Raw genomic sequence first — 17,370 nt, 5'->3', positions numbered from 1 at the left:
CAGTGCGGGGTGGGAGGCTGCGCAGATTTGCCTTTCCTTGACCCTTCCAAGGAGCTGAAGCCCTGGGATGTCCCACAGGCCGCCTCCTTACGCCGCTCGTTCCGATCCCAAGGCCGCTGCCCTTTAGCCCGTCTGTCCGTCGCTCCGCACACCGCCCGGCTCCCAGCGCAGCAGCGCCCGCCCCGCTCACGGTGCCGGTGTGGGGCGGCAGAGCGAGCCCTGCTGTGCTTTGATCCGGGTTAGCACAGCGCTCAGTGTGCTGTAGTATCCCACCGTGAGCTGCTCCTGTTACTGACTAGCAATAAGGCCAAGGTAACAGTGATAAGGTGAGGGGTGGTAGCCTTAAGTTGTGCCTGGGGAGGCTCAGGTTGGGTATTAGGAACAAATTCTTCTCCAGAAGAGTGATAATGCATTGGTACAAGGTGCCCAGGGAGCGCTGGGCTCATCATCCCTGAAGGTGATAAAGATGTAGACATGGCACTGACATGGCTGTGGGCATGGGGGTGGGATGATGGTTTGTTTCTTCCTAACTGTCTGCATTAAACAGTGTGAGCAGTGACAGTAAACAGTAGTGCACAGCATGCGTTTATATATATGAACACCAACACAATAGAAACTATACACCACATAGGCAACATACACAGTGCAAAAGATTGTCTTCTGTCAATATTCTGATCGTCTGCATCTTCCGGATACACCAGGTTTATTTAGGAGCATGTTCTAGGGGGCGTAGACCCCAAATTCAGGAATTCATTTAAAAGGAAAGGATGCTCAAAGATATCCCATAATCTCTCGCTGGGATTGTCAGCTAGGGTTGCTGGGGTCCTGCACTGTTGGGTCCTGCCCTCTCTGCTCTGCCTGTTTCAGACTCTTGTTTCTCCGCAGATGGAAGGATTTCTTTGGGCTCTATTCACATAGTGTGTGCTAGGACAGTGCTACTTGGCCACCCCTTTCCCTTCTGGACACCTGACACCACTCGGCAATCCCAGGCCCCTCTCCACGCTTGGTGGACACCAGGTGAAAGGAAGACACCTTGATTTTTTTTCAGATATTAGAGATACTCAAGAAGATAACAGCCAAACGTTCTCCACCTGCACTGAGCACTCAGCTTCCCACCCAAGGACTTCTGTAAGTGCCCCTGTCCCAGGCAAGGAACACCGATAGCGCTGATTTCACCGGTGCATATGGAGTGACAGATTGTCTCTTCTGGAGAGCATTTCCATCTGTGGCAAAATTACAAATTAATTTGCTTAATTTTTTGGAGCTCTTTGATCAAGGTTACTTGATCTGTGTCGTAACTGCTCACAGAAACACAGCTCGATATGTTCTCATTTGTTACTGAAACCGATAATTGATGGGGTATTATAAAGCATCCTGTACAGCTCTGTACAAGCATCCTTAGCAAAATATTTTTCTCTCAGAGAAATTTGGCTTTTTTTCCTGCCTGAATAAATGCTCAATGCAGCTTCTCCCTCGTGGTTTTAATTACAGACTATATGAAAAGCTTCACGGTGGGAAAGGATGTAACAAATCCTGTCAGATCTTGCTTAACCCATAGGGACCATGTGCACCAGATTTCTGGAACAGCCTCTTTAAAATAAGTGTGATGGGTGAGAGGCTAAAAGCTGCCACAGGGATGGTGCTGTGAGACAATGCTCTCAAGGACTGAGACCAGGCCAGGGGTTATGTGATCCAATACTGTCCAGAGGCCCCATCCCTGTACTGCTGCTCTTGTTGTGTGGTGTGACTCAGATGCTTTACTTGATCTGCCAAGCTGAACAGCATCCTCTGAAATGAAACACCCTTCTGGGCCAGACGGACTGGGAAATGGTTTAGTAACTTCTTGATAAAGATGTGATAAACACTCCCTTTCCCTTAGTTCACATATGGATCCACTGAAATGTGGATGGTGGACACTGTTTAACTAGATTAAACCTTCCCAACTGACCATGCCTGTTAATTCTTGCTGTTTAAGAACCAGTGTTTGAAGGCAGTCAGTGAGTTTTGCTTTTGTAGGCTTTGTAGCAAGGCTGTGTGAGAAGTGAGAAGCTGGGATCTACCTGAAGGAGCAATTTTAGCTCTACATGTAGACATCTCATACATGGTGCAAAGACACCATCTACCTCAGCTTTGCTCTGACAGCAGCAAGATTTTTACCTTTGTGACATGGCAACTGAACTGAGACAGCACTGGCCTCTGGAAGAAGGGATGAGAAGTGCTGAGAAGCAGCTTTGCAGCAGTACCTCCATGCCCAGTAGCCCACAACACATGCTGGTGCCAGCTGTGACCCCTGTCAGCATCCTGACACCAGCATGGCATCACAGGGCCGGTTTGGCTGGCTGCTGTAGTTGCACATGTCCAAGGTGAGGGGCTGAAGCAGTTCATCTCTGCTCCTCTCTGCCAGATCCACAGGATCTGCTGCTGACTGCTCACTGCACTCTTTTGCTCATATCTGTGCTGAGCCCCCAGATTCCTGCATGGAGCCTCTCACCTGGGGCTTTCATGGGAAGTTCTGTGTATTTTCTGCCTAAGCATGGAACAGAGCAAACAGCTCAACAGCTATTTACAAGCAGGTCTGAAATGCAGCTTAAAGATGCTCGTGAAGAATACGTGGCACCTGGCCTTCCAATGCTGAGCTGGTGTGGGCACTCAGGAGTTGATTTTTCTCATAGTGTGATAGCATTGTTTGTCTTGTGCGGTTCTGCAGTGCCAGTAACCCTTGGGCTGTTCCCAGTGATACGCAGATTGTCCTTTTAGTCACCACGCTGATTTGCCAGGAGATTTCTGGAGCTGCAGCCACTCCCCTGCTGCCCTGTTTGGTGAGCCCAGCTCCAGGGGATGCGGGTTCCCCAGCCCGTGGCAATGACCATCCCTCTGCTGACTGCCCTGGCTCACACCTTGGCCACATCATGAGGGTTAACCAGGAGTTAGCTGGATGTTAGTGTGCTCCCACAACTGGGGAGGAAAGGGACATTGCTTCGCTCTGCACCACCTCGTGTGAGGGCCTCTTCAGTAAATACTGCACCTTTTTGATCATGAGACCTTCCCGGGATGGGAAAACCTTTTTTGTGCCATCTACTGGAGCAAGTGTTAATGACATGAGTAGCCCCAAAGATGTGGCTGTGAGTGTCCACCATGTACAGAGACATCAGCCTTGGTAGGATCCCCGCTGGGTTTTGGCAGAAGCTACACTGCTTTTTCTTCCCCAGTCACCGTTGATGTTCTTCTCAGATTTTCTTTGACTTTAATGAATTCTGGTGCATGGTCTTCCTGCTTCTCCTGCTCTTTCTCCAGCTGTAATAAAGAAAAGTCATTGTTATCTGTACATTCTAAAGAACAAAAGTGCATTATGTACCTTAAAACCCCTCAGCCACCCCTCTCCAGGGTGGTTAGAACAACATGGGGATGGCTGACAGCCTGATCCTACCTGATCCAGCCGCTGGTGCCTCTTCAGTAGCTCTTTTTCAAAGGGAGACTGCAACTTCTTGGCCTCTTCCTCTTCCTTCTTCTGCCTGAGGACCTGGTTTCGCCGTCGGTGTTCAAGCACCCTCTGCAACTCTGGCTTGCTGTCTACACTCAAGCCTCTGTGGACCAAAAGCAGACAAATGAAGAGCTGCTCATTCACCTTCCCCCTGCCTGCCTGGCAGCCCCCAGAGCCTCCATCCCAAATGCTGCCACACCGATGTACTGTGCCTTTCTGTGCAGAAAGGGAAATGTGCTGTCCTACAGTGACAGCTCAAGCGGCACTGAGGGAGTTTATAATAATGAAGATTTTTTTCCACCAGCAGGGGTAGTCATTGAACTGCAGTAATTGTCCTGGCAGTTCGGCTTGCTCCAGAGCTGAGGGCTTGCGATCCCTGCTGTGCCTCAGTTTAAGCACTAATGTTTATCTCCTGCAGCTGACCCCAGCCACCTGCCCACCCGCTTCTACCCCCTAAATACCTGTATGTGGCTGTGCACGTCAACAAACCTTTGCTGACTTCTGGGCAGACATCATTGCAGCCACAGTTTTGTGTTGCTGAACAAGTTATGAAGCAGAGATCAAGGCAGCTTTCAAATAGGTTACCTTCTTAATAGCAATTGGAACTTAAATAATTTTGGAAGAAGTCACAGAAGTAGTTGGCTGAAGTCATGTTTTTGAGGAGGAGCTGAAGGTCGCATAGCTGCCACCAGATCCTGACCTCACCTGCTGGGGGCTGAACATTCACTGCAGTCAGCAGGCTGAGGGTATTGGAAATCCCAGGGAAATATTTGGAGGAGAGGTGTTGTAACATGAGTGTTTCTGTGGCAGACAGGCCCTGGGCTTGACAGAAGGTAAAGCCTGCTGTGGCTTGCTGGAGACAAAGAGTTTGCAGTGTTGCCTTTGAATTTGTTACTGCTCCTGGATTTAATCAGCCTGCCCTGTTAGTGCCCAGAGGTGTTGACTAAGATAAAGTTTTGTTGCACAAGCTGCTGATGTGAATTGCTTTCTCCTTCTGCCTAAGGGAGAAGGCAGAAATGGGAGCAAGCACAGATCCTCCTCCCTCCTCCCTTCAGTATGAACATGCAGCAAACAGCAAAGCTGCCGGATTTGCTGGTGACTTAGGGTTGCATATAGATGCTGCTCCTCCTTCCCCCTGGGAGCACTGTACAACTTGCTGGCTGCCCTAAACCTGCTCAGGAGATGATAGCATTGTTTGTGCCAGGAGATCCTGGCCAGTGAGGCTTTAACCAGGCCGTGTCAGAGTGTTTTAGGAATATCTGCCTGGTTCAGATGATTGCGTCAGTGCTGGAGAATGGCCTGGGCACAGTCCTTGTAATTCTCCTGCTTCTGGGCAGTGCCAGTACTGAGCAATGAACCCTGCTGGCAGGGTTGTTGTTGGCTGAATTAAGCCTTGTGCCTGACCCTCACGATGAGCACAGTTGTTTTGAGCAGAGGCTCTGCTCCTTTTTGATTAGAGATCAAAGTGTGGCCGTGTCAAAGTGTTTTTTTAAGGCATTTTGAAAATGTTTGAAAATAATCTGTTGCATCAGAGAAGAGTGGTGGGTTGTACCCCATGTCTGTGTGCAAGTGGCAGGGTTTATCCCTCCCTCCAACCACAGCTGGTGATGGTGCTGGTGCTGGTGCCAGGCTCCACACCGCTGTGACCTCTCCTCACCTCTTGTGGTTCATCAGCAGCTCTCGGTGCAGCTCCTGGTGGCTCTTGGAGGCTTTGACGGGGTTGAGGAGCTTTTTAGGTTTGATCAAGTCTGGGTTCCCATCTATGTAGTCCGGCTGACTCAGGATGCTCCTGCTGTCACAGTGCTCCTGCTGTATTTCTGTGTACATCGATGCTGGAAGACAAGAGAGGAGTTGGTGGGTGGGGTGCACCAGAGGGAGCCCACCTGTGCTCTGCTCCCTGGGTGAGAGCGGTTGCTTGGTGCACCTTTAGAAAATATTCCTTTTGGAGAGACACGTATTAATTAGATCACTTCTGAGTGACTTGCCAGCCACTCGCTTCAGTGGCTGCAGCGGTTGGTGCCAAGGACTAATTAACATTAGTTAGATGAGCCATTGCTAACAGCAGGAGCAGGGCTGGAGCTGCAGGACTTGGGGGTCCTGGGAAGTGCTGCTGTGGCTGACACCTCTCATCAGCATTAGGTTTTGCTGATGTTCTGCTGCCCTAAAAGTCAGGATTCATCCCAATGCCGAGGAAATCATAATTCACACGTGCAGCCCAGGATCACGCTGTAATAATTTGTGTGTTCTGCATTTAAGAACAAGGGCCCACTCTTTTCTAAGCCGTGGTGTGTTGGATTTCAGGCAGACTGCAGGGCAGGCTCAATGCTGCCATTCCCAAGTGCTCTACATCTCACCTTTGCAAAAAACCCCACACAAAAGGAGTGCAAAGCACAGATTTTAAGACAAGACTGCATGCTGTGGGCTGCACTTTGAGTGCAGAGTGCAGTTGTGCTGGCTGCAATTATGCCAGGGCATGGCCTCATCAGGGACTGGGAAGAGCCATTCATTCCTAAGGACTCACTCAATGAATTTGGGAGTTCAGTGGCAAGAACAAAAAGTACCAGAAAAAGTGTGTAGGCAGCTCCAAGTGCTCTGTTATTACAGTATTTTGGGGTACCTAATGGGAAGGCTTACGGGTTGATGGAGCAGCAAGGAAAACAGCTTTTGTTCAGTAATGCTGTCTCCCTCTCTTATCGCAGTCTCATGTACAAAAGGAATAAAATCCTTTTAAAAGAGAAATCAATAAAATGAAAAGGAAAAAAAAAAAGCAAGCGAAAGCAGGCAAGGTCATTCTTTCTTAGGCAGTAAGTACTGTGCGAATGTAAAGTGGATTGCAATCAAACAGAATTGTGTAAGAAATCATACTGCTGAAGAAATGATTCAGTATCAAACAACTTCTCATTGAATGTTAATGTGGGCAGTGCCCTGCTGCTCTGGGAACAAAGGAAAACAGATTGGAGCCCGTTAAGAGTGTAATTGGGGTGAATAGTTCGGTACATATTCAAAGGGCGTGGGGAAGCTGGAAGCAGAGGTTTCCTGTACCAGGTTGTTTTCTTCCAGGGTGGCAGGTGCTGTTGGTGGGTGAAGGAGCTGATAGCTGAAGCTGTGCCTTGCCCTGCCAGTGGGGAGCGTGGGGGTGAAGGCAGCATAGTTTGATGGCTGATTGCTGCTCAATGAAAGCTGGTTTTGGAACATTGGAAAGTGAATCAGATGTTCACTGGGGTAACACTGCTGGAGTCCCTAATTCTACTTTGTCCCTTTTCTGGGGGTCTTGTTTTCTGTGGGGAGAGAAGTGAGCAAAAGGCAAGAAAAGAAGGTTCAAAAGCAAAGGGTTGTTTTGGTGTCAGTGAAATGGGTGAGCTCCCCTTTCTCATGGCAAAGTGGTAGCTTTATTCTGCAAACAAAACAAGGAACTTCAAAGAGTGCTGGGTGTTTTCAGTGGGAGCGCTGCTGGCTGGCTGTGCTACAGGAGGTGATCTGGGAAGGAACCACAAACCTCTCGACAGGAACCCCACTTTAAATCTTCACAAGATGTTCGTGTGGAGCAATTCAAGGAATGTCTGCATTTGCATTGAGGGTAAAAAGAAAAATGAGGCCCGGAGCACTGCTTGGGGTTATGCTGGGAGTAAGGACGGGGCATCCTTTCTGCTACAGGCTGGCAGAGAGGGACCCTGGGCAAAGTGCTTCTCTCGCAGTAGATCTGTCATCTTCAAGACACAGTCTAATTCATGCCCATGTACAGGGAGACAGACTGCTATCAGGCTGCATTTTGTCATTATTTATAGTGCCAGCAGTGTAAATCAGGGCAGGTCTCTGTGGAGGATTTACAGCAGGATGTCTGGTTTTGCATGATTCGACCATAGATCAATGAACAAACGTCAGCTCCGGCACCTCCTGGGCCACCGCCATAAATCAGCCATAGGTGCCAGGCAGTTTTATATTGTTCTTGGCAAGATATAAACAAAAAAATGCATGTGCATTCTGACACCCTCAGCTGTGCTCAGAAAGACAGTGTGACCTTTCAGACAGATCTGCTTTGGACTGTTGCTTTTCAAAAGTAGCCGTGTTTGCTTCAACACATTCAGCCTTTTGCTCGCTCTTAAATATTTTCCCTTTCCGTGTTTCTAGAAGCCTGAGGCTCTCTAGGAAAGCTACATTTCCGTTTGATTTCTGTGTGCACACAGAGCAGGAGTGCCTGGACTGGGGGGCTGAGGCTGCTGGTGGGTATTGGGATGAGCTCCCTGCCTTCCCCATGGGAAACCCCTCTGAAGGGTCTCAGCTCTCAGGGGTGCTGGAGACCTACTGCCCTTGCCTTGGCACAGGGCTGCCTGAAGGAGAAAAATGACTTTTTAATAGCTTGGTCTGCTCTGACTTCAAGCAAAGCTCAAATTCCTGGAAATCCGTATAAATCCTGGGGGAGTTTTGGTAAAATTGCAAGTCTGCAATCCTTGCCCAGATTGCTCAGCCCCGGTCTTTTGAGATGAAGAAAGTCAGTTTTGGAATGACATGAACTGCCTTGGGGCTGCAGGAAGTGCCCTGTGCAGAGTTTATATTGAGTTTCACAACTGGGTCCCTGTATGCGGGGCTGTCCCTCTGCACAGCAGCCACTGCTGGGATGAAAATAATCCCCAGGAATGCTGTAAGGGGATTATAGGGCTGGTTGGGCAGGTAAGTGGGGTGCTGCTCTGGCTGCCCAGCTCCAGCTGCCCGTCCTGAGGGGAAAGTGCTACAGGGATCAGAAGGAAAACGGAGTGTTTTCAGTCTAAGTGTTGTCAGACTTGTATTTCTGCAGAGAACTGATTTCCCAACAGGAGCATCTGGGAAGAGGTTTTTCAGTAACTGCAGGAAATGATCAAATTGCTCCTGTTAAAAATCTTTTATGGGAGTCCCTTTTTGGACAGAGAATGAAACCTCTGTGAAATGTCATCCCTGTACAAATGGTCAGAGGGCTTTGCTCTGGGAATGGCAGCTGGGGTCAGAGGGGCACTGCTCTGTGTAACCTGGGGCTTGGAGGGAGAAACGGGAGAATCACAGAGTCATAGAATCATGGAATCGTTAAGATTGGAGAAGACCACTAAGATCACCACGTCCAACCACCAACCAGCCCCACCATGCCCATAACCACATCCCTCAGTGCCACATCTCCATGGTCCTTGAACACCTCCAGGGACAGTGACCCCCCACTCCCTGGGCAGTATATGCCAGTACATCACCACTATTTCTGAGAAGAAATTGTTTCGAATTCCCAACCAACATGCAGACTTACAGCTCACAGCCCTAGCTCTGGGTTTGTAAGGCCACTGAGTTGATGTTTTGCAGGCAGAAGTGGCCACTGGGAGAAGAGCCTCTGTTTTCTGAGTGCCCGGTGTTTGTAAATACATATTCCCTGGAAAGCAGCAGTTTAACAGCGGGCTGATGAACGGAGCTGGGCACACACATCCCATAGGGAAGGAGACTGCAAACCACCGTACTCAACACAGGTTGCCCAAGCAGGTTTGAAGCTACTTGCGCAATTAATCACAGCTGTGCAGTAATGTGAGTTTAAAGGCCTCATCTCACCTGAAATCAGTGATTTTTTAAAATGAAATTCCAAACAAAACTTCCTCAGCATCCCTCCATTGTGCTGCATCAGCAGCTCGGCAGTGTTGTGTCCCAGGGGCCTGGCACACTCTTTTTGCTTGTCACCGGACAGCCGCGTCATCGATCAGTGATACGCGTGGTCCAGAATGGAAGCAAAGAGCCTTTGTCTGCTTTTAATCTAGGGTTTTAAATAATTAAGCAGGCCGAATTCTGGTATTTATAATGCAATGAGGCAAATGTAATTTGATGTGGCTGCTGTGGGAAACGTGTCCCAGCCACGGGGTCTCTCCTCAGAGCAGTGGGTGCCGAAAGTCAGAAACCCTATGGGGTCATGGGGTCAGAAAGGGGAAGAATCACAATGGTGCCTGCATATCTCTGCCCTGCCCTGTCCTCTAGCTGAGGGTTGGTATGTTGGTTAATGATTTCATTTAATCACCTTGGACTGTGATAAGCAAGGTTCTGGGGCCGGGATCCCGCTGTTAACAATTACCAGGGACGCCCGCCCTCTGAGCGGCGTGTGGAGCAACTCGATTCGTTTTGTTAAGCAGTGACAGATGCTCAGCAGTCCTTGCTAATCACAAACTTATTTTTAATATATCATCAAATATTTGCTGTGCCTTTCCCTATGTGGAGACACGCATCAATCATTAATGAATGTTTTAAGGTAGCTCAAAGGGATTTTCTGAAATGCAGAGAAAATCATTTCCCATTGAGCCGCAGCTACACCAGCAGTACCCCCTGTCCCACCTAACTCCTCTCCAAGAACATTAAATTGTGCCTTGTGTTGCTTTAGGGAATATCCTGTGGGATATAGGTCTGTTTTCTAGGCAGCACTGAAGTGCTACGGAAACCTAATATATCCCAAACTAAACTTAAAGCAGGGTCCAGAGACACCTGTGTGCAAATAGGGTTACAGTGCAGAACCCCATGGGGCTCAGCAGCCTCTATCCAAGACAAGTAGGGGATATGGGGACAAGGGGACACAAGGATGCGGAGGCCTGTGCTTACCTGATTTCTGCAGTGTGCCCCTGGGCAGCCCAGGGGCCCCGTGCTGCCCTGTGTCCCACGACATGGGGCCAGGCGGCTGCTTCTGCCTTCTGTGCTTGCTCTGCTGGCCTTTGGCTCTGTGAGGCTCCCCAGCTCCTGCCTGGTCTCTTCAGCTGGGCAAGGATGGAGGCTCACGTGGATGCCACCTCCCTGCTGCCCCACGGGGACCCCGTAGACCCCAAAAGTTGCTCCCTTTGCTCTTCACTGCCGGATGATGTTTCCCCAGAAAATGAATAAGCTGGTGGGTTTTCTCACCCCCGCAAAGAGAAGAGCTGTTGATGTGCGCAGCCACTGAGGGGTTGTGCCCCTGCTCCACAGAGGGCGATTTCTCCTGAGTGTGCCTTAAACCACGCTCCCAGGGAAATCAGATCGGCCCAGAGGAAGCCGCACGCCCACTCTCTTTAGCAAAGCACTGCAACAGCAAAGCCCGGCACCAGGGCAACCGTTCGTGTTATCGTGATCGTTCCTAGCACGTTGCGACACCACTGCGCCAGCACCGCGCCGTCCTGGGGCCAAGGGCATAGGGGGAGTGCAGGGTGGGAGCAGCCTGGCCCTGTGCCCAGGGGCTGTTCTGGCACCTGGCGATGCAGAGATGGAGAAGGGAGAAGGAGTGGAAGTGGCCCCTCAGCCTTTTCGGGCTCTTGGTGGGTGCTGATACTGCCATTGCCCCATGCCGTGCTTGCAGATGCTCACTGGTCCTGGGAGGTGGGCAGGGATGGGGTAAAGTCATTTCCATTCAGACAGAAGGGATAAGGAAAGTGGGGGCACTGCCCATTGTGGTGAAGGATGCTCCCAACCCCATGAGGTCCTTATTCCCTCATTTCCACCTCTCCACATTTTGCTCCTCTCCATGCTCCAGTACTGTCCCCCATCCCAGCTGTGTTTTCCAGCCAAGGGCTTGGTGATGCTGGATTCCTCCCTGCTCACCCTGCAGATCCTCACTCACCTGAACTGCCACTTGTGGGCCTCCCGCTGCTGCCGGCACACCGGGGCTGGAGGGAATATTCCTTCTAGAAGAGAAGAGAGGAGGGATTGGGCAAGGACTGTGCAGGTATTGCCCTATAACAGAGGGTGAGATGGACAGCTGGTGGCTCTGGCACCTCTGACATCACTCCAGCACCTCTCTGACAACAGCCACAGTGCTCAGTGCCATGCCAGCCTTTAAATCATGGAATGTTCAGCTCCTCTGGCACTGCTGGGCTGTGTTGCTATTAAACCTCCACTCCCAGCCCTGAGTGGGAGGGAGCACTGCTGCCAGCTTCGCTCAGGTTTCCAACCCTGGACAAATGCAATGGGACTGTGGTGGTGACCAGTTCAAGGCAATCAGTGGGTTTAAATGCAGTAAGGCAATATAAAAATAGTAGGTAGCCTCACTTTGTATTTTATTGGTTTGTTACTCCCCATATTTCAATGCATTGCCCCTGACATTAGGGACATTAGTGGGCACAGTGCTGATGGTTGGACCAGATAATCTCAATGGTCTTTTCCAAACTTCATGGTTCTATGATTCTGTGACTCCAATGCATGTCAAAGAGCTCCTGCATTTATGGAGGCATTTCGTCAGGTGTAGGCTGCCTTCAGCTTCTGGCCCTGGGCAGGAATCCTGCTCTCCAGCTCCAGATCCTGGAGCTTGAGGCCAGCAAACCTTAACAAACTATTGATCAGTGGTCCTGCGTGTGGGTGCTCTGATAGCTGGATGGCTGGGGATTTGGGATCATGTTTGTGCTGTGCTGAAACCAGTTAGAGAAGAGAACTGTCATCTTGGAAAGGGAGTGGAGGGTGGCTTCAGACCCAGTAAGATGGATACAAGTGCCATTAAGGTGCAGCACCGCAGCATTGATCTTGCACAGTAACAGAAGTCTGAGCTAATGAATGAAGCAAGAAATTGCTACAGTCAGATGGTGGTGATAAAGAGGTATTAGCGTGGGCGAAATGCCACCCAGACTGAGAGCTGATCTGAGTCTGCCCTGAAGAAGGAGCAGCAGGGCTGGAGGTTGCCCAGCTTGTGGGTCAGGGTGCTCAGAGCTTGGCCACGAGCTGCAACCTGCTGAGCTACAGCCAACACATCTGTTGATTGAATTATTGTTCAGCCCAGAGGCTTTGAAGGAAGTTGTGATGACCTGCAACTTGCTGCCAGATCAAAGCCAGCACTTCTGGGTGTGATGAAGCCGCGGTATGTGAGATTTAGAGGTTATCCACATTGCGTCTTATAGCTTCATTCTATAAACACCAGACACCTCTGCTCAGTGCCCACAGTGCACCATGTGAAAATGTTACTGACACGCTCCTGGACACAGAGGTTGTATAAGCTGTTGCCCAAATCTCGCGGATTATTGCTGAATTCTGCTCAATCTGTGCTCATTTGCAGCAGCTGGGAGTGATCCAGACCTCGGTGAAATCATCCACTGGAAGAAACTTCTGAGGATTAGTGAGACTTTTTCCCATCTGTGATGTAAACGCACAGCAATCTGCTGGGCTGATTGTTTGCTGTTGCAATCCTTGCCAAGCTGGTGCACATGCTTTCTGAGATGATCCCACTTGCTTATTAAGGAGAAACACAGAGAAAATGGGTTAAGTGTCCCAACATAGCATGGCCTCTGCCTCTTGTTTGCTGTGGTTTGGGTTCTTCTGTCTCAGCGTTGCAAGTGATGCTTGGTGAGGAGTTTGGCTCTGCCCATTCTCTGTCCACCTCACAGTGGCACAGCGCTGTTCTGCAGTTGGGACCAGCTGTGGCATCGTGCAGAGGGATGGGGCTGCCGTGCAGGATCCCCATGCTGCAGCCTGACAACCCCTCACAGGGACCCAGTGTTGCTTTGGGGCAGTGCAGGATGCAGGAGTGACGTGGGCAGCCCAAGCCCTAACCCTGCTCCCTTCTCCAGGTGGGCACACACCTGCCTGCAGGTGCTTGGGTTCACCACCCTGAACTTGTGTTACTCCTTGTCCCTGGCCACGGTCATTCCCACTATCATGTTGCAAAGAGCTTTAAGAAAGATCAAATTCTTAGTGTTATGTTTCATTCATTGTTGTTTTGACCTCCACAAATCTGCAGCATTTCTTTGGCTGGGGTCAAGCAGCCGCCTTGGGGGTGCCAGGCTCTCTCAGTCTGTGGCTTTGGGCAGCAGGAGGGGGCCGGGCTGTGTCCTGCTGTGCCTGTGCAGCTCCAGGGGTGTGCTGGGATGGTGGCCACTCTGTGTCGAGTCAAGTGGAAAATTGCTAATGCTTCATGTAGTGCTTTTATTCAGAAAGTTGTCTTTTATTCATAAAGACAACATCATTTGACACGGATGAGCGCCGTGCTGACCTCTGCCTGGCATTGTCACAAACACTGCTGGAGGTTGGGCAGCAAACACAGCCCTCCTGCAGGGGACCAACTTCATGCACTGCTCAGAGCAAAGAGTGGTGCTGCTGATGAGCAGAGCCCTGTTCTCACTCTGCACTATGTTGCCAATATCAGCTTCACCCACTCAAGCATTGTTAGCAGTGGGTGAGCCATGATTTTAACCTGTCCCAGGAGCTTGTTTCCACCCGGCGCTGTAGGGTTGGTCGTGCTGATGCTATTTCTGCTATTTCTAGGGATGCGGCTGCCTGCATGGGAAGAGCATCACTCAGTGGCACAAAGGGCTCTGGCAGCTGCGGAACAAATTGCTGTCATGCTGCAGAGAGACCATTAGGGAACACTGAAGGGCCTTGAAGGATGAGCTTTGCAGAAAGTGAGGCTTGTGGCACATGAGTGATAGGGACAGCGTTTATTTCATGTGCTGCGCCAACAGCCTGGGAACTCAGTGTCACATAAAGAGACTGCATAAAAGTGGGGAAAATTGGTTTATAAGGAGCAGGGCAGGAGGGAAAGGGCTGCAAGGGAGGGGGTTTGGATGCAAATGGAGGAGGTATCAGAACTGTGAAGCATCCCCACTAGGGAAAGGGTTTTGTGAAGGCAGCAGGTGCATTGGAGTGAACCCCTGGAGCAGAGGGAGCAGCAAAGCAGCGAAGCCTTTAATTGCATTAGTTCATTTCTATTTGGGGACCACTGAGCCATCCCCAACCTGGCAGCTGCTGCGTGGCCCTGCAGTGATCTCCACACTCCACACTTGCAGGTGCATTGGGCACAGTGCTTCACGACATGGGAGCACTGTGGATCCCAATTGCCATTTGGGTTTGGATGTGCTCCCGGAGCCATTGCCACAAAACCATGTCGTGGGGCTGCTGCTCCAGCCTAGTATGATTGGTTTCACTGTGCCAGGATGGCACCACGCTGGTCCTGCTGTGGCCACTTCCTCTGTGTGCTTTGCAGCCCTGGCATGGAGCAGCCCTTTCCCTTCCCATTGCCTCTCTCCTGCCAGCCGCAGACACAGTGCCTCTTGTTTGCCTTATTCCATCCTGCACTTTCCAATATAGGCGCTCAGGATTTTTGTAGTTAGGATAAGGGTTTCCAAGCTCTTGAATGACAAGAGCCAGCTTTTTCATCCAGTGGAGCTTTCATCTAACACTGTGGACTTTTAAAATCTCCTTTTAACATTGCCCTGGCATTGCATCATTGCTCCTTGTCAGATGGGTTCTGCAGATGGTGCTGAGTGCGGTGCCAGCCGTGTGCCCATGTTGCTTTGGGTCTCACCTGCCTGGGGCTGGTCACACTGCTCAGTGCTCAGTCCTGGCTGCCTGTCCCATTCCCATGGAGGAACTCAGCGTGGGCACCAGGTGCTGCTGTGCTAACAAGGGCCATCCCCAGCACTGGCATGCTGCCTCTTGTTGTTTTCGCTCAGCAGCAGAGCAAAGCTTCCTAATCTCAGCTCATCTGACATTAGTGTAAAGTGACACTCTTGGGAATTTGGGGACAGAAGAACTTTCCCTGGGGAAACGGCTGCGGTTCAAACCCTGCTGCTGTTTTGGGGAAGGCTGTGCTCATGTGGTTGTTGGAAGGGTTTGTTCTGGGGTTGGTGAGGAGGGGCTCGTGCTATGCCGAGCAGTGAGGGTCTGTGAGCAGAGAACCCTGGGCTGGCTCTGATCCTTGCCTTGCAGCATGGAGCTATGGGCAAAGCCCCGTGTCCTGCTGTCAGTGCTGCTGCCAGAGGAGGTTTATGGGAGCAGCTGCAGCCTTTGAAAGCAGCCATGACCTTGGAGCCCCACTGGCAGCCTTTCCAGCCCCTTTTGTTGTGGAGCAGGGCATTGCCTTGCACTCCACATCCCCGCTGCCGACCCTTGGATGCTGCTCTGCTCTGAGCCTGGCAGGGGCTTGGCTGAGACTGCTGACAGGCAGCACTGGCACGCAATGCAGAGCCCTCATCCTGCCCCCATGTTCCCTCAGAGCTGTGCACAGCAGTGCCCTGCTTTCTTGCAGGGGCTGTGGGGGAAGCAGAGCTCTGCTGCCCATCCCATGTACCCTCCCTGCCCCTCGGATAAAGCACTGAGTCGCAAGCCCTGCTGACACCGCTTTGCTTGGAGAGAGGGAGCAGCAGCAAAGCTGCCCTAGAACCATCAAGAGGATGGCACGGATGGGTGGGAGCACTGAGTTCTGAGCCAAGGCTGACCTAACCAGCTTATTGCCCCAGCCCTGGTAACGCCATGCACATGTGCCAAGGCCTGGATGAAGATCAGGTGCCAGTTTTGGGTCACTGGGTGCTGTTTGTGAGTAATTGGGGTCCTAGCCCAGCTCTTTTTGGAGGGATTTTCATTAAATTTCATTTTAACTTTTTGATAGAGGGTGAAAGGAGGGAGCAGATGTTTGGATTCCTTGAAGCCCTTAGGACACCACAAACTGCTTGAAGCTAGACAGGGGGAAAGCAGGAGGACCTTCCCGGTATTGCTCCTGACAAATTGAAAATGCATTCTTAAAGCATTCTGTAATCTGAGCAGCTTTATGCAGGTCAGGAACTCAGACAGCCCTTCTGTTTTTCCTGACCTACTGGATGGAGCTGGGAGGGGAGCTGTAGAAGAGCTGACACCAGAGCAGGGCAGCCCAGCCGCGCGGTGGTGACATATCTCCAGGCAAAGTGACACCCAATGACATCCACAGCACAGCCACCTCCAGCACGTCTGTGTGCCTCAGGACCCCTCAGCACCGCTCCCTTTAGAGTTACTCCTAGTATAACTCCTTTAGAGTTCTATGGCTGCTTTCCTAAGGGATGTGCACTTGTCACCCCGTGCTGAGGGTGGTGGCTTGCCCTGGCTTCCATTAGTTGGGAGCAAGGAAGTGGTGTGGGAGTGGGGACCGAAGCTGGGTGCAAACTTAGTGCTGGGGGTTGATCTGCAAGGCTGACATTTCTCACCATCCCCTCCTTGCTGTCTCCAAAGGCCCAGCACGGCCCCAGCACTGAACCCATCAGGTGGCACTACTTAAGAGCAGCTCAGTCCCACTATAATCCCCTTCTGCTGTCACCACCTGTAGCACACGGCAAGCAAAACAAGCCCCATGTGAGCAAACAGTGCCCTCTCCCCAAACCCCCCACTGCATCCCGCACCCACGTACCTTCTTCCCATGCGCTCCTCCCATTGTTCAGGACTTTGGCTGTGCCCCACTGGCACCGTCCCTGCTATGCCTGTGGGTTCTGGTGGCCGTGCAGCTCCCAGTGCCCCCACTGTCCCCACGGGGAGAGGCAGCTGAGCTCCAGCCCGTTTGCAGTGGGGCCGGTCGGGAGGGTTCCCTTCTCCTCCCTTCTCCCAGCACGTGGAGAACTCATTTTCTTCGTGCACCTCACGGCTGGCGCGCGCCCAGGCTCTGCCCGGGCACAAAGGCAGCTTTCATGCTGCGGATGCCCGGTTTCTAAGCTGGGCTCCGTATTTTGAGAGGCTGTGGAAGATTACAGTAATTGCACTTGACAGGGCAAGATGTCACAGGACGCGGATTCGCTCGGCCGCGGGGCCCCGGCACCCAGCAGTCCTCGCTTGTGGCATCCTTCCTGGCTTGTTCTCTGATGCTTTGCTGAAATAAATCGGTACCCCAAAATAAGGCAGGACAGCCCCTGAGTCCCGGCTGTGCAGCAGCGCTGGATTTTGCAGATCTGATCCTGTGGATGTTCCTGGGGGCTGCAGCCGCTGCTCTGGACAGAGCTCAGGGCTGAGTGAGTTGGGAACACGGTACTGCGACTGAGTGTGCTCACCCAGGTAGGAACCATCCACATCTCTGCACCTTCTGAAACAGTGGGGAGATGGAAAAACAACCTCATGTGGGGTTTGCTGTCCCTGCAGCCGTCACCCTTAATAAGCAAATGCAATTTGCTAAATAATCATGGCACTTAAAGCCGTATTTATGACTCCCAGAACACTGT

General features: G+C 51.3%; 2 protein-coding genes and 1 long non-coding RNA gene across 4 annotated transcripts in view; 2 read left to right on the top strand and 1 right to left on the bottom strand.

Moving 5' to 3' along the window:
• The window catches only part of KCTD6 (potassium channel tetramerization domain containing 6), a 93,928-nt gene that overhangs the window by 23,162 nt on the left and 53,396 nt on the right, over window positions 1–17,370 (top strand). The window lies entirely within an intron of this gene.
• Window positions 2–1,469, top strand: LOC146758353 (uncharacterized). The gene is made up of 2 exons (XR_014934801.1): window positions 2–312; window positions 886–1,469. It is a non-coding gene; the product is annotated as an uncharacterized LOC146758353 (long non-coding RNA).
• Window positions 573–17,146, bottom strand: FAM107A (family with sequence similarity 107 member A). Of its 2 annotated transcripts, XM_015874941.3 has the most exons (5): window positions 16,572–17,146; window positions 11,055–11,118; window positions 5,139–5,313; window positions 3,428–3,584; window positions 573–3,294 (listed from the first exon to the last, which is right to left on the bottom strand). In XM_015874941.3, the coding sequence occupies exons 1-5, from the start codon at window positions 16,593–16,595 to the stop codon at window positions 3,187–3,189; spliced, it is 528 nt and encodes a 175-aa protein (XP_015730427.2). In that variant the 5' UTR covers window positions 16,596–17,146; the 3' UTR covers window positions 573–3,186. The 2 variants fall into 2 exon arrangements, with proteins under 2 accessions (XP_015730427.2, XP_015730430.1); XM_015874944.3 differs by lacking the exons at window positions 11,055–11,118; window positions 16,572–17,146 and adding an exon at window positions 10,070–10,595.

The sequence above is a fragment of the Coturnix japonica genome, chromosome 15 (genome assembly GCF_054131305.1).
Source record: "Coturnix japonica strain WE chromosome 15, WE-NBRP24, whole genome shotgun sequence".
In the NCBI taxonomy this organism is placed as follows: Eukaryota; Metazoa; Chordata; class Aves; order Galliformes; family Phasianidae; genus Coturnix; species Coturnix japonica.
Note: the sequence above shows the minus strand (reverse complement) of the source record. Positions and strands in the feature narration are given on the sequence as shown.